The sequence below is a fragment of the Amia ocellicauda genome, chromosome 20 (genome assembly GCF_036373705.1).
Source record: "Amia ocellicauda isolate fAmiCal2 chromosome 20, fAmiCal2.hap1, whole genome shotgun sequence".
In the NCBI taxonomy this organism is placed as follows: Eukaryota; Metazoa; Chordata; class Actinopteri; order Amiiformes; family Amiidae; genus Amia; species Amia ocellicauda.
In genome coordinates this window covers 17,463,708-17,476,804 of record NC_089869.1, presented here as the reverse complement: position 1 = coordinate 17,476,804, position 13,097 = coordinate 17,463,708, and the positions used below count along the sequence as shown (strand labels likewise).

Here is a 13,097-nt window from a genome sequence, read left to right as displayed (position 1 = left end):
TGTTACTGTGAAATATTTATTTTCAAACAAACAAACAAAATAAATCACACATTTGCAACAAAATCTCACATGCAGCCATTTTTTTATAAAGCACCTGCCAATTTACAGATGTAAACATCTGTCAACAGTGCCCTGGTTTCTGGTTTAATTTTAGTGGAACGGGCAGATGGCGGACAAGAAGATTAACCTACTGTAATCCTTTCTTCATCTGTTTGTATGCAGGGCAATTCTAAAGGGTAACAGAAGACAGACGTGACATGTATGATATTTTATTAGACAAACATTTTCAGTAAAAGTGATAGAGAAATTTAATAATATAATCTATATCTATTGTATATAAAGCTAGTCTTATTTTTATTTATTTGGAAGTTGGAACGTGAGTCCCACTTTATTTGTATTTATTTTTTCAATTCAGGAAAACAAATTAATGACAGATTGACAGATGTGATCTACAGCTACTAGAGGGAGCAGCCTATGCTGAGCTCATATAATATTATTGTTAATAATAATGTACTCACCTTAAAACAGTTAATTGCCGATTGAATTATCTTCCTCCTCCTCCAACTAGTTTTGTTTTACTATTATGTGTGTAGTTACGTGTAATTTGTATTGAGGTTTGTTTTACAATTTTTTACATACATCTTTGAATTACACGTTTAAACAACCCATATTTGTCATGACATCAAAGATGTATAAATATGCTGGGTTTTGAACAAGGGTACTGCGGGTGTGTTATATAGGTCCAAGTGCACTGGGCAAACACGCACAGATATAAAGACATAAGGATATTAAACATGCTGATGTATTTAATTCAGTGCATTAAAAAGAGGTTTATGCAACTAGCAAAGCAACATAACAGCACAGCATTGCATAGCTTTAGGAGTCTCTTGGACTGGCATTACATTACCAAGATACAGTTATAATCATTTACTACTTAAAAAGCAACATGATGGTGTGTGAAATGTTCATGTAGAAGCCATTTTAAGAGCTTGAATAATCTCATCCAGTACACAAAAATTGTCATCTTTATCACTGTACACATTACATCTTTGTTGTGGTCAGAATAAAGATCACAAGACATCCCCTATGGCACATTATTTTTTATGTTTAAGTTAAGTATTTTTAAGTTAAGTATATTTTTGACATTTGGTTGTACAGTATTTAATTGCATCAGCAGTAGTCTAATTTTGCAAGTTAACAGGATTAAACATCAAGCAAGGGTTTTTCTGCCTTAAATGTTGTCCATCCATTTCCAACTCTGTGAGACAAGCTTGGAGGAGCGGATTATTCAGAAGGGATCGGGATGTTCGGGAGGTTCGGGTAGTGTTTTCTGCAGGAAAAGGGACTCTTGCAGAGCTTCTTGTGTCTGTAGTTTCCTGCACGAGAGGAGGTTATTCAGTCACATGTGTATTATTAACTGCAAGTTTACCTTATTTAATTACATGTCGTCACTTTGTATTCTGATACACTCACAGGCAAAACCACTCTCACTAGGTTGAGAAAATAAGGAAACTAAACAAAAAAGTATTTGCAGACGTCTTCCAAAACAACAAAGTAGGAAGAAATCATTACAACAGTGACAGTTAAAATTATGATTGGACAACGGAGGAGATTAAAGCATTATAAGAACATTAAAACATCATAAATGTTGTGGATAATCTTTATGGCTGTGGAATGCTACTTGAGTAACCTGGTGATCACCTGTATATAAAAAGAAGCAAAGAAATCCAATAGCATTTTCAAATTGTATTTCTCTCGTTTCTTTCTCCTTTGTTTAAACTTCGAGAAAGTAAGGCAATACAATATTATGTACAACTGCCCAGGTCATGCTGAAAATTCAGACAAACAGATTACATTACCTTTTTCTTTGTGTGTTCAAAATCCAGATACCTCTGGCAACGTGTGGAAAGTTTTTTGGATATTTTATAACCCATTGTGCAACTTGAATTTTCTATTCATTGATAGAGTAAGACTAGAGGGGACAATTTTGATTTGATGCTTGTGCTTCTTGAGCCAGGATTAATCAGAGGTTTATGCACAAAATGCAACTAACTGAGAATGACAATAATACAAAATATATATATAAAGTTTTACCTTTAGGATGTTTCACATGATGTTTCAGAAAACACCTGCAAGCAGCTCTGGCTTTACGTGCTAAAAAAAAATTGAGAACGTTGAATACAAAAACAACAATACAAATAATTACAATACATCGGTAAATATTATTTCAGAGATACTATATTGTTTTTAACTTTTAACACGAACAAACAAACAATAAAATATGTTTATACTGTCATTGTATGGCAAATCATTGTAGTTTAGTAATATTGAAGTATTCAACAAATGTAAAAATATGGATGTGTCTATACTGTGGATGTATGTGGAGGAAAAATAAATACAGTATAAACTTTACAAATTGATCATTTATCTTTTATTAATGCAACAATTAAGAGTTCAATGAATGGCATACTTTTATTAAACAATTAATTTGTCTACAAGTTTATTAGTATCCTATAGATTATGTGTGTTATACATGTTATTTTTGGATATGTGTGCTATATACTGTAAGTTATTTCTGGAATTTTAAATAATGTATGATCTTTTTTTTTTTATCCAAGAAGCAAATAAATCACATTAGCAAAGATGTGGTGCTTGGTACTAATTTTTAATTAGAAAATAAATGCTGCTGTTCAATTACATTCTATTACGTAAGTCAGAAAATACATTATGTAAGTACAATTCATAACAAGCACCCGTCTCTGAAACTTAATGGTTTTACTTCATCATTAGTTAAATTGTTCTTACCATCAGAGGAAAGTACAGCGACACAAAGTATCAGCAGCAGCCCCAGGGCTAAGAGAGTGTGCTTCCTCATGTTGTCAAGTGGAGTGCCAGCAAAACTCTGAACTTTACGGCAACTTACAGTTATCTACTCAGTTTTCGTTTATGGCGTAGCCGGGCACTTCTGATTGATGGATATAGCATTTCTCTTTCCAAAACCAATGCTGCGCCCTTCAAACCTGGATGACGAAGTATGACTAACACAAAGGGAACAATAGACTCAGATAAAAGCACTTTGTAAATAATTATTGCCAAAAGACACGGAACCTGCAAAAAAACATTAATTCTGCCTATTGACATATACTTTAGAATACTTCATATTATTTTATGATTTTAAAACTATTGTAACAGTAAACACTATTTAATTACAGTGAGGAATTTAAGAACCCCCAAGTGTTTTGACTATTCCAAATATAAATAACATATATATATTAAAAACGGTTGACATTATTTAGACTTAGAGCAGATTTAAAGGGTTCATATTAACGTATTGCTGACTGTGTTGGTGTTTTTCATTTCCTTTACCATACTGAGACCATTTGATGCAGAATAACAAAGATATGTTTTAAACGGTATTATACTCCCTTTCTTGTAATATAGGGCCTTTAAACCTAAAATATTATTTGTAAAGAGTAAACCACACTGGTTTCGTTAAGAGGCCATTCTTTTTTATTCCCTGTGCAGATTTGAAAAATAAAAAAACAATAGAAGTATGACAAGATTAAAACAGTGACCCAATTCTTCATGACACAGACTCGTATTCCTGTGAACTAGTGGAAGTGGAGCTATAGTATGCTGAAAGAGGATTTACTGGGGGCAAATGATGAAGCAAATATTTTAGAAAGAAAAAAAAAAACTAAGCAAAACAACATGAAAGTAATTATACACAGTGATGCAGAAATAGATTATCAACAATAATTAAATTCCGAAAGCTTACTTACTTATAACATTCCAGTATTTATATACTTCACAATAAAAGCTATGATTACCATCAATAATTGGTAACTTTCAATTGTCAGAAATGTTACTATTATTAGTGTTTCATCCTTCCATATTCACTTGTTATATTTTATAGGGTTTAACTATAGTATTATTTATTGATTATACTGTATAGTATATCTTTAAAATTGCCATGCATAAAGGCATTAGCCAAATAATAAAATAAAAATATCCACATTTGATACCATCAAGTTTGTTTAACAGGCATTCAATCTGAACTTGTCAAGCAAAAACAGATTAGTCATACGGAAATTCCCGAGTATCTTTAATTATTAATAGAGTCTGGTGCGAACGCTTACAAAGCACACTTATTATATGACGACAAAAGAAAAGAAAACTAAACGCAAATGCAGACAGCTACTGCTGGGAAATACACATAACTTGACCTTCCTGTAAATAACATCAATTGATTTTGAATCACACAGTCCAAGGATTGGTAAAGGATTTGGTTAGGGACTGTAACACTACTCCCCTTGGCTAGATACCGTCACAGGCTTAACAATAGTTTGATTTCATCTTTGTGAATGGAAAATGGAAAATGTTACTGTAATTATACTGTAGATAGAGAACTTCCCTTACACAGCTTATGAATATAGTAATGAACAAAAAATAGAATGATTTAATATTATGAATATTTTAACGTAATTTCACACATTAGTACATTTGTAATGAGAATAGTGAATGTGTGTGTCTATAACATACACAACCTACCACGCCAGATTCTGATAAAGCAGCGTTTACAATACCTATACAAGAACTGCAGTGGACTGGAAAGAAAAGAAAAAGGAAAAAAGTATTATGTGGATCAATTACCTTGAACCTTTACCCTTCTTTGTCAGTGTTAGCATAACAGAACAAGGCCAGACCTTATATAGTCTATTAACAATTGAGAATGGTAGCGTTGTCCCTTTTTAAAGATTATAAACCTTTTTGTTCCATTTCGATAAATAAAGCCCAACCCACAAATACATGAATGGGTAACATTTAAAATGAATGAAAACATTGGGGTTGACCACATAAACAAACAAAAAAACACTTGCTGAAGTGCATTCCTTTAATGGGCCGTAACTTTACAAATGATGTTTTACCAAGCTAACAAACTATTCATGTTGAAGGTAATTCTATATTGCAGAAGTGAAAGACAGAAATGCCACTGGAATTAACATTTTAAATCAACTCTTCAGGTGTTTAATTTAAACATAAGAGACTGATAAAATATAAATATTTCAAAATACATAAACATTTGTTTAACAATGTATCATCCCAAGAAATAAGTAACAGAAATATATGCCTCATCATTTAAACTTCTCATAACTATCATGTTAACCAAAGCAAATGGAAATGTATAGTTTTTCTTCGAAGTAATGTAATGTTTATTTTACGTATCAATTCACACCGCGTGGAAAAGGAATAATAATGCACGCTTCAAAAAAACTACTTCAATTTATATGTTAAATATTTGAACTTTGACATTTGTATTCGGTCCTCCAATTGTAGGCATTTAGTCCACCAGTTTTAGATATTAAAGCTCATGGCAAATTATGCAGAAAGACCAAACAGTCCAGAAAACAGGTGAAAGATTCTCATTTTCTTCGGTTGCCTCCATTAGCCAGAATTGTCACCATTCGAATGAAGATATTCAGAGTGTCCATGTAAATTCCCATGCATCTAGAGTTCAAAGTTGAACAAAAGGAGAAAAGATTGATTGACTGATTGATTAATTAATTAATATATTTGTTTTTTCAAACTTCCATTACAAGCTCAGTTCAACATTTCTTCTCAATTAAACTCACAATCTACCTGAATCTTGGGGAGGATCTCGGCTAACACAATCAATCATTTAACAACATAATTTCTCACATTTGTATGTTTCAATATAATTAACGACGATAATACTTACGAATTAATGGGATCGTATTTCTGAACTCCGTAGATGGGGTAAGATTCAGCACGTTTGATCACTTTTTGGGTGTCGTATAGCAGGAACATGCTGAAAAGGATCAGGCCACCATATATTGCCACAGAGTAGAGACCTGCGCCAAAGGCTGAAGTAGGAGGCAGGAACATGGAGCCTGGAAAGACAGACAGACGCTGTGTGTAACTCAACTGCAATGTCAGCGAGAGCGAATTTCAGGTTTGTGAAGGTTTTCAACACAAAAAACAAAACGTACATTTTCATATCCACAGCTCAACCACATTCAGAATCCGTTTATGCACTGTCAATAAGCCTAATATAACATGCAGTAAATGTGTAACCCTTATCTTTAATGTTGGGTGAGTTATGGCATGGTGAACTATTTAACAGCTGGCTCACCGATGGAGGAAGCGAACACCACACCCAGGCCCACCGCCAGGGGACCCCCCATGTTGAGGAATTTCTCACTGGGTGCACACACCGCTACAGTGGACAGCCCCCCCACGATGCCGGCAGTGTACCAGGCGGCACGCATGATCAGAGGGCCTCCCAGGAGTGTCAGCGGGGCCACAACTGCACCCATCACACCTGCATTCAAACAGAGAACAAATCAGATTCATTACCAAGGCAGGTCAGTAATACAAGAGATGGAAATGACGACATCCATTTAAAAGTGTGAACTCAGAGAGCGAGGTTTGGCTCTCTCTCTGGCAGAGATGTTGTACCACACATGCCTAAATATGTAGCCTACTTGGTTCTTTCAAAAGCATGTTACTGCCCCCTTGTGGCAGATAAGTTTACATATTTAAATGCCCTGTTGATATTCAGTCTTATCATCACTTTGGCTCTCTTTGATCAGCAGTGAGTATCATCTAAATCATTCAAATGCAGTGTTTCCACAAACAGGACTGACTATTTTTCCAGTTAAAATATTAGACATCTGGACCCATTGGACCCTATATATTTAATAGTAATACAAGACACCGGCATTAACACTATATTAAAAACATAAACATTTACCTGCATACATCATCCAGGCAAGGTGTTTGGGACCTGGGCTCTCGTCATAAGAGATTGATCTGACTAACATCCCTGCTCCTATCATGGCAGCAAATGTTGCACCCATAGCCTATGGTCAAACAGAAAACATTTATAACAGATATGAAAGCAAGGCAAGCCTTCTTATAGTTTACCTTAAATCTGTATGAGAAAACTAATCTACACTGTCTTTTCAATCTTAAAAGAAAACAAATATGCAGTAGAAAAAACAGTTAAAAAACGGTTCTTATCTGGAAGTACAGTGATACACATTTCATCCTAAATCTTTAAATATAGGCATAATTAAATTAATATAATTATTAAAAAGAGAACATCTCTTTATAAATATTAATATATGGAAATACATAAACCTACAGCTCATATCTGCCAGTAGGTTGTTTGCTGTAAAACCTGTTTATTTGTGAAGAATGAAATACTGATTGAGTTTTAACACTTGATCATGACATTTGTTCCACAAAATGTATTTAATTTAATTACAAAGATCTCTCTAACAAAAAACAGAATATGTATTGAAAATAAAACTATATTCGCTTATAAAAACCAAAACATCATTAAAATGACAAATAAATATTTTATCACTATAACAAAGAAGCCTAAACCAGTGTTATTTTTCCTGCAGCTAAATGATGACATTAAATGAAAACAAATAAATATATGTGAAGTAATACAGACTGGTGCTTCTTACCAGCCAGGAGCCCCTCATCATCAGATTCAAGAGTGCAGGAGTTCTGCTGACAGCAACGGCAGATAAAGCTGTGAGCCCCACAGTCCCAGCCAGGTACATGTATGTAGAGTGGATTCTGTCTTTAACATACTGAGGCCAGATGCTGTGAGGGAATACAGAGACACATATATAATTATGATGTATTAAAAGGTATATAGTCACCTCATCATAAAGATAAGCAAACCACCATCACCCCAAAAAATATATAACCCCAATTCAAAAAAAGTTGGAACAGTATGGAAAATGCTAATAAAAACAAAGAGGAGTGATTTGAAAATGTACTTTGACTTGTATTTAAACAAAAAACATATACATTTTTTAAGGCAATCGTGTAATCATAGCATATAAGGAGCCTCGAAAAAAGGCTTAGTCCTTCAAGAGCAAGGATGGGTTGAGGCCCACCAATCTGCCAACAGATGCGTCAGCGAATAATCCAACACTTTGAGAACAACATTCCCCAAAGACAAATCGATAGGATTTTGGGGATTTCACCTTCTGCAGTGCACAATATAATTAAAAGATTCAAGGAATCCGGTCAAATCTCGGTGTATAAATGGCAAGGCAGAAAACCACTTCTGAATGCGCGTGATCTCCGATCCCTCAGACGTCACTGTCTTAAAAACCGTTATGAGTCAACATTTCAAATTATATTTTGCACAAAACAGCCGTTGTGTTCTCCGGGCCAAAGAGGAAAATGACCATCCAAGCCGTTAACAGCATCAGGTCCAAAAGCCAGCGTCTGTCATGTGTGGCAGGGAGGGCGTTAATTGTCCCTCCCTGCATGCTCATGGACTGCAGGTGGCTGGGGTGATTGATCAATTAAGGTCAATCAACCCAAGCCACCTGCTATATAAGGAGGCCTCAGCCTCCAATTAGGGAGGCGTTGGAGAGTTGGGTGTGGGAGGAAACCTGCCCTGTGGTGTGTGCTGTTCTGTTTGGACTTGTGGTATTGTTTAGTGTTCTTTTTACACAGTGAAGTCCTTTGACTAGCCTGTGGGTATTTTGGTGTCTTTTTGGTTACCTGTTTTGTGGACTGTTTTTTTTGGCCCTCGTGCCGGTTTATTTTGTTCATTTAATAAAAGTCTGGTTTTTGTTTACCCTTAGTCTGTCTCCAAGCCTCCATTACTGGCTACCCTGCCACATATGGTATGGGGGTGTGTCAGTGCCCATGGCACGGGTAAATTACACATCTTTGAAGGCACCATTAATTCAGAAAGATATGTACACATTTTGGAGCAACATATGCTGCCATCCAGACGTCGTCTTCTCCAGGGACGTCCCTGCATTTTCCAGCAGGACAACGCCAAACCACATTGTGCCCGGATTACAAGCGCATGGTTGCGTAAGCAGAGAGTGCGGGTGCTAACATGGCCTGCTTGCAGTCCTGACCCGTCTCCCATTGACAATGTGTGGCTCATTATGAAGCGCAAAATAAGGCAACGAAGGCCCCGTACAGTTGCGCAGCTAAAGAAATGCATAATGGATGAATGGAGGAAAATTCCGCTTGCTAAACTTAACTAACTGGTGTCTTCAGTGCCCAAACGCTTAATAAGTGTTATTAAAAGAAAAGGTGATGTTACAGTGGTAAACAGTCCACTGTCCCAACTTTTTTGGAGTGTGTTGCAGTCACCAGATTTGAAATGAATAAATAAAAAAATAAATAGAATTCACAAAGTAAAACATCAAATAATGTGTTAATGTGTTTTCAATATAGTACAGGGTGAACTGAATTCTCCAATGACTCGTTTGTTTGTTTTGCATTTTCCATACTGTCCCAACTTTTTCAGAATTGGGGATGTATTATTCGTATTAATATTGTAAAATATAGAACCTGAAAATGTCTTCTAAACATTATTTAAGATCACTTACACTGATTTTTCAAGGGCACCTATTTCATTTGACATCCCAAGTCCATAGTAGCACAAAGCTCCAAGGCCTACAGCAGCCCCACCAGCAAGAATTATTCTTCCCATGTTGTCAACTGGAAAAAGGTTAAACGGGTCATTTTTTTTTTTTTTTACAATTTGTGTAAAGCTTCAGCACAACGTCCAAAACCAATTACGCACAATTTGAATTCTTAATGAGTTCATCCTTTAACTCAATTTCCACAAGTATTGAATCCACAATCTGTTTCTCAATCGAACAATAGGAATTAATATGAATATATCATACAGCGTTTGTCAAACACAAAAGGGGTTACTGAACATGATATTACATTTGAAATGATTGTTGTTGTTCGAAGGCAAAATCATAATTCAAGGAATCCCAAAAATATATTGTTTTCTAAATATGAATACAGAAATGCATGAATGTAAAAAATTAAAAATAAATTAAGTAGGTGAACAGACCCACGAACATGCCATAATTTGCAGTAAATCAAAGCTAAACAATCTGACAAAAGATTTACTGCTGGTGATATTTTAAACTGAGAATAATCTTGCATTATTTTTTTGCTGGGAGAACTGTAGAGAAGGTGGTAGAAGATACAGGATTTGTGTGGCATGAGTCCTATAAGTTTATGTATCATGGGACCATCAATTTAACTGATTACATTGGTATCAACAGTATGGCTTAGGCAGTTACATGGCTTATGGTGAGCAGACTTGTGTGTCTATATCTGTATTATCGCTAATGTGTAGATATAATTTATGTAAACAACAATTAAGAACACAGTACCTTTAATTGCAGTTTCTGTTGCTGGTTCAAAAGCTGCCTCTTTGATCTGGTCTTTAGCAGACTTGCTTCGCCGTAATGCAAATCTGGCCTTTGTTGAATATCCCTGGTGAAGGAATACAAAATAGGCAAAAGCACTGATGCATTTTACATGAAAACATCTGTGAAGGTGAAGACTTGAATTGAAAAAAAACTAAACAATGCAAATCAGGAATACATGTTTACAAAAAAGGTCACTACACAATTCATATGCAAGGATAACAGCTAATCCCAATAAAGAAATAATGGACAGTATTTGGTGTTGAAGAAGAATACAACATTAAATCATTTTAAAGTGTAGCGTGCTAGAGGTCTCACTTGGTTGGGCTTCAGTAGTGGTTGACCTATCTTCATACTCGAGTTCCTCAGTGTTGGAGACACCTGGACCAGCGCAGAGCGGAGCCCAGCGCTGGACAAACTGCGCAGACATGCTAGCCTTGCCACCAGCATTGTGTTCAGGTACAGGAAGACAAATCTGCAAGAAACATGAATCATACACAGACTTGGCAAACAATCAAATAAAGCAAAACAGCAGTAGAGTGCTATTGTGCAGGATTGTATTATGAATACCTCTACAATATTTTGTTAAAATAAACAGGGTATGATAACAAATAAACATTATAAGACTTCTATTGAGAACTGCATTTAACGTAGAATTGCAATTCCACCAAGCTAATCCGATTCCTAAATTCTCACCCTTTTCCCATCGTGACATAAAACACATCAGTCTATGTGAAGAAGTTGGAGGTAAACGGGTAGAGAAGCAAAAAAATACAGCTCTGCAAATTAAATCAGCATAATTTTACACGAATTAGATAGGTGTATCAATGCAGACATATTACATTCACACATACACCTTATTGCAGTATTAGTTTCTTTCAAATGTACATTTCGGCTTCAACCTCTCTGTGCAATGATTATCTGTTCCAGATCATTCTCTGTATACATCTAATACTCTGTTTGAGCATTATGCAATCTGTACATTATATATATATATATATATATATATATATATATATATATATATATATATATATATATATATATATGTGTGTTTTTGTTTAACAGTTTGCTGGTTAAGAAAACCATATAGTTGTATTTATAGATTTATTTAGCGTGATTCATTTGTATCATCAATCGAAAACGTAATGAGAAAACAGTGCATACATGAGATAAATAGAAAAGCTCTATTGCGTGACACAAATTATCTTGATTAACGTGCATTGTCTAATTTACGTTTTTATACAGCATTAACACAGTGAATCGGTATATGTATATTTTTTGAAGAATAAAATAAACGTCACATTAGACTCCTGTGATGCCATTTTTGCCAAAACGTGTTTGATTGTCTGTGATACTGAAGTACTGGACACTGACACAGATCAAATGTTTAAAAACAAAACAAACAGAAAATCCCAGTTGTGTTTAGGCCAAACTGAAGGACACCACAGTGTGCATTTGCACGACTTCCACGCTATAAACAAGACGACAACATTAGAGTATACAGCCGCTACAGTACAATTTATTATCATGCAAATCTAAACAAATGACCTCAAATAAGTTATTGCCTTTGGTCGTCTTACCTTAATGTCTGATGCTGATAAGTGCTGTACGTCGTGCGGTATAAACTATCTGCACCTGATGTAACCGAGAGCAAACCTTCCTGAAAGTTCCTAGTGACTACGTCATATCTAGTCGACAGCAACGCGTTGCATTGTGGGATTTGACGTATTTACGTTTCACTTGTATTAACTTCACCGAACCACAGCAGGTCGTTTTTCAAGTAGTATTTTCCAACTTGTCGGTTTACTTTACTAATAATATACTGCATAAAGGAGACATTTAAAATATATGTCTGCTATAAATCAATAAGCATACCAATAAATGCAAAAGCACATCAATTAGAATTTAAAGTATATGAAAATACATTGTCTGAATGAATGTGACTTTTTGCATGATACATTACAGGATAGGATATGTATTTTTTGCATAGTAGAAATATGCAGGCTAATATCAGCTTTAGTAATCGAAGTAGTAATATAATAGTATAAGAAAGTTTACAAATGAGAGGAGGCCATTCGACCCATCGTGCTCGTTTGGTGTCCATTAATAACTGAGTGATCCAAGGATACTATACAGCCTATTTTTAAATGTTCCCAAATTTTCATCTTCTACCACATTGTTGGGGAGTTTGTTCCACATTGTGACGACTCTCTAAGAAGCTTCTCCTGTTTTCCGTTTTGAATGCCTTGAAGCCCATTTTCCATTTGTGTCCCCGGGTGCGTGTGTCCCTGCTGATCTGGAAAAGCTCCTCTGGTTTGATGTGGTCGATGCCTTTCATGATTTTGAAGACTTGGATCAAGTCTCCACGCAGTCTCCTCTGTTCCAGGGTGAACAGGTTCAGTTCCTCAGTCTCTCAGTAGGACTTTCCCTTCAGACCTGGAATAAGTCTGGTTTCTCTCCTCTGAACTGCCTCTAGAGCAGCGATATCTTTCTTGAAGTGTGGAGCCCAGAACTGTCCACAGTATCCAGATGAGCTCTAACTAGTGCATTGTACAGTCTGAACATCACTGCCCTTGTTCTCAATTCTACACTTTTGACAATATACCCTAACACTGCGTTTGCCTTTTTTATTGCTTCCCCACATTGCTTGGATGGAGAAAGTGAGGAGTCCACATAGACTCCTAGGTCTTGCTCATGCGATACTTCATCTAATTCTATTCCTCCCATAGTGTAATTATAGTGGACATTTTTGTTACCTGCATGTAATACCTTGCACTTGTCCACATCTGCCAGGTGTCGGCCTACAACTGAATATTATCTAAGTCCCTCTGAATAGCCTGTGCT

At 35.6% G+C, this 13,097-nt stretch overlaps 1 protein-coding gene and 1 long non-coding RNA gene across 2 annotated transcripts; both read right to left on the bottom strand.

Moving 5' to 3' along the window:
• Positions 1 to 784: 784 nt before the first annotated feature.
• Positions 785 to 2,982, bottom strand: LOC136716144 (uncharacterized). Its single transcript, XR_010805124.1, has 3 exons — positions 2,806 to 2,982; positions 2,095 to 2,154; positions 785 to 1,376 (listed from the first exon to the last, which is right to left on the bottom strand). It is a non-coding gene; the product is annotated as an uncharacterized LOC136716144 (long non-coding RNA).
• A 1,898-nt stretch (positions 2,983 to 4,880) lies between these two features.
• On the bottom strand, positions 4,881 to 11,951 carry ghitm (growth hormone inducible transmembrane protein). Its single transcript, XM_066693214.1, has 9 exons — positions 11,834 to 11,951; positions 10,569 to 10,725; positions 10,215 to 10,317; positions 9,408 to 9,519; positions 7,500 to 7,641; positions 6,776 to 6,884; positions 6,155 to 6,343; positions 5,741 to 5,912; positions 4,881 to 5,508 (listed from the first exon to the last, which is right to left on the bottom strand). Exons 2-9 carry the CDS (start codon positions 10,698 to 10,700, stop codon positions 5,424 to 5,426), a joined length of 1,044 nt encoding a protein of 347 aa, XP_066549311.1. The 5' UTR covers positions 10,701 to 10,725; positions 11,834 to 11,951; the 3' UTR covers positions 4,881 to 5,423.
• Positions 11,952 to 13,097: the final 1,146 nt, after the last annotated feature.

What these genes read in the sequence shown, in the direction of transcription:
- ghitm (XM_066693214.1), bottom strand. Translation starts at nt 10,700, where the DNA reads ATGCTGGTGGCAAGGCTAGCATGTCTGCGCAGTTTGTCCAGCGCTGGG. An exon ending in AACAGAAACTGCAATTAAAG is followed by an intron (nt 9,520 to 10,214) that starts GTACTGTGTTCT and finishes ACCTTTTTCCAG; the next exon opens with TTGACAACATGGGAAGAATA. An exon ending in AAATACGATCCCATTAATTC is followed by an intron (nt 5,509 to 5,740) that starts GTAAGTATTATC and finishes TTTGAACTCTAG; the next exon opens with ATGCATGGGAATTTACATGG.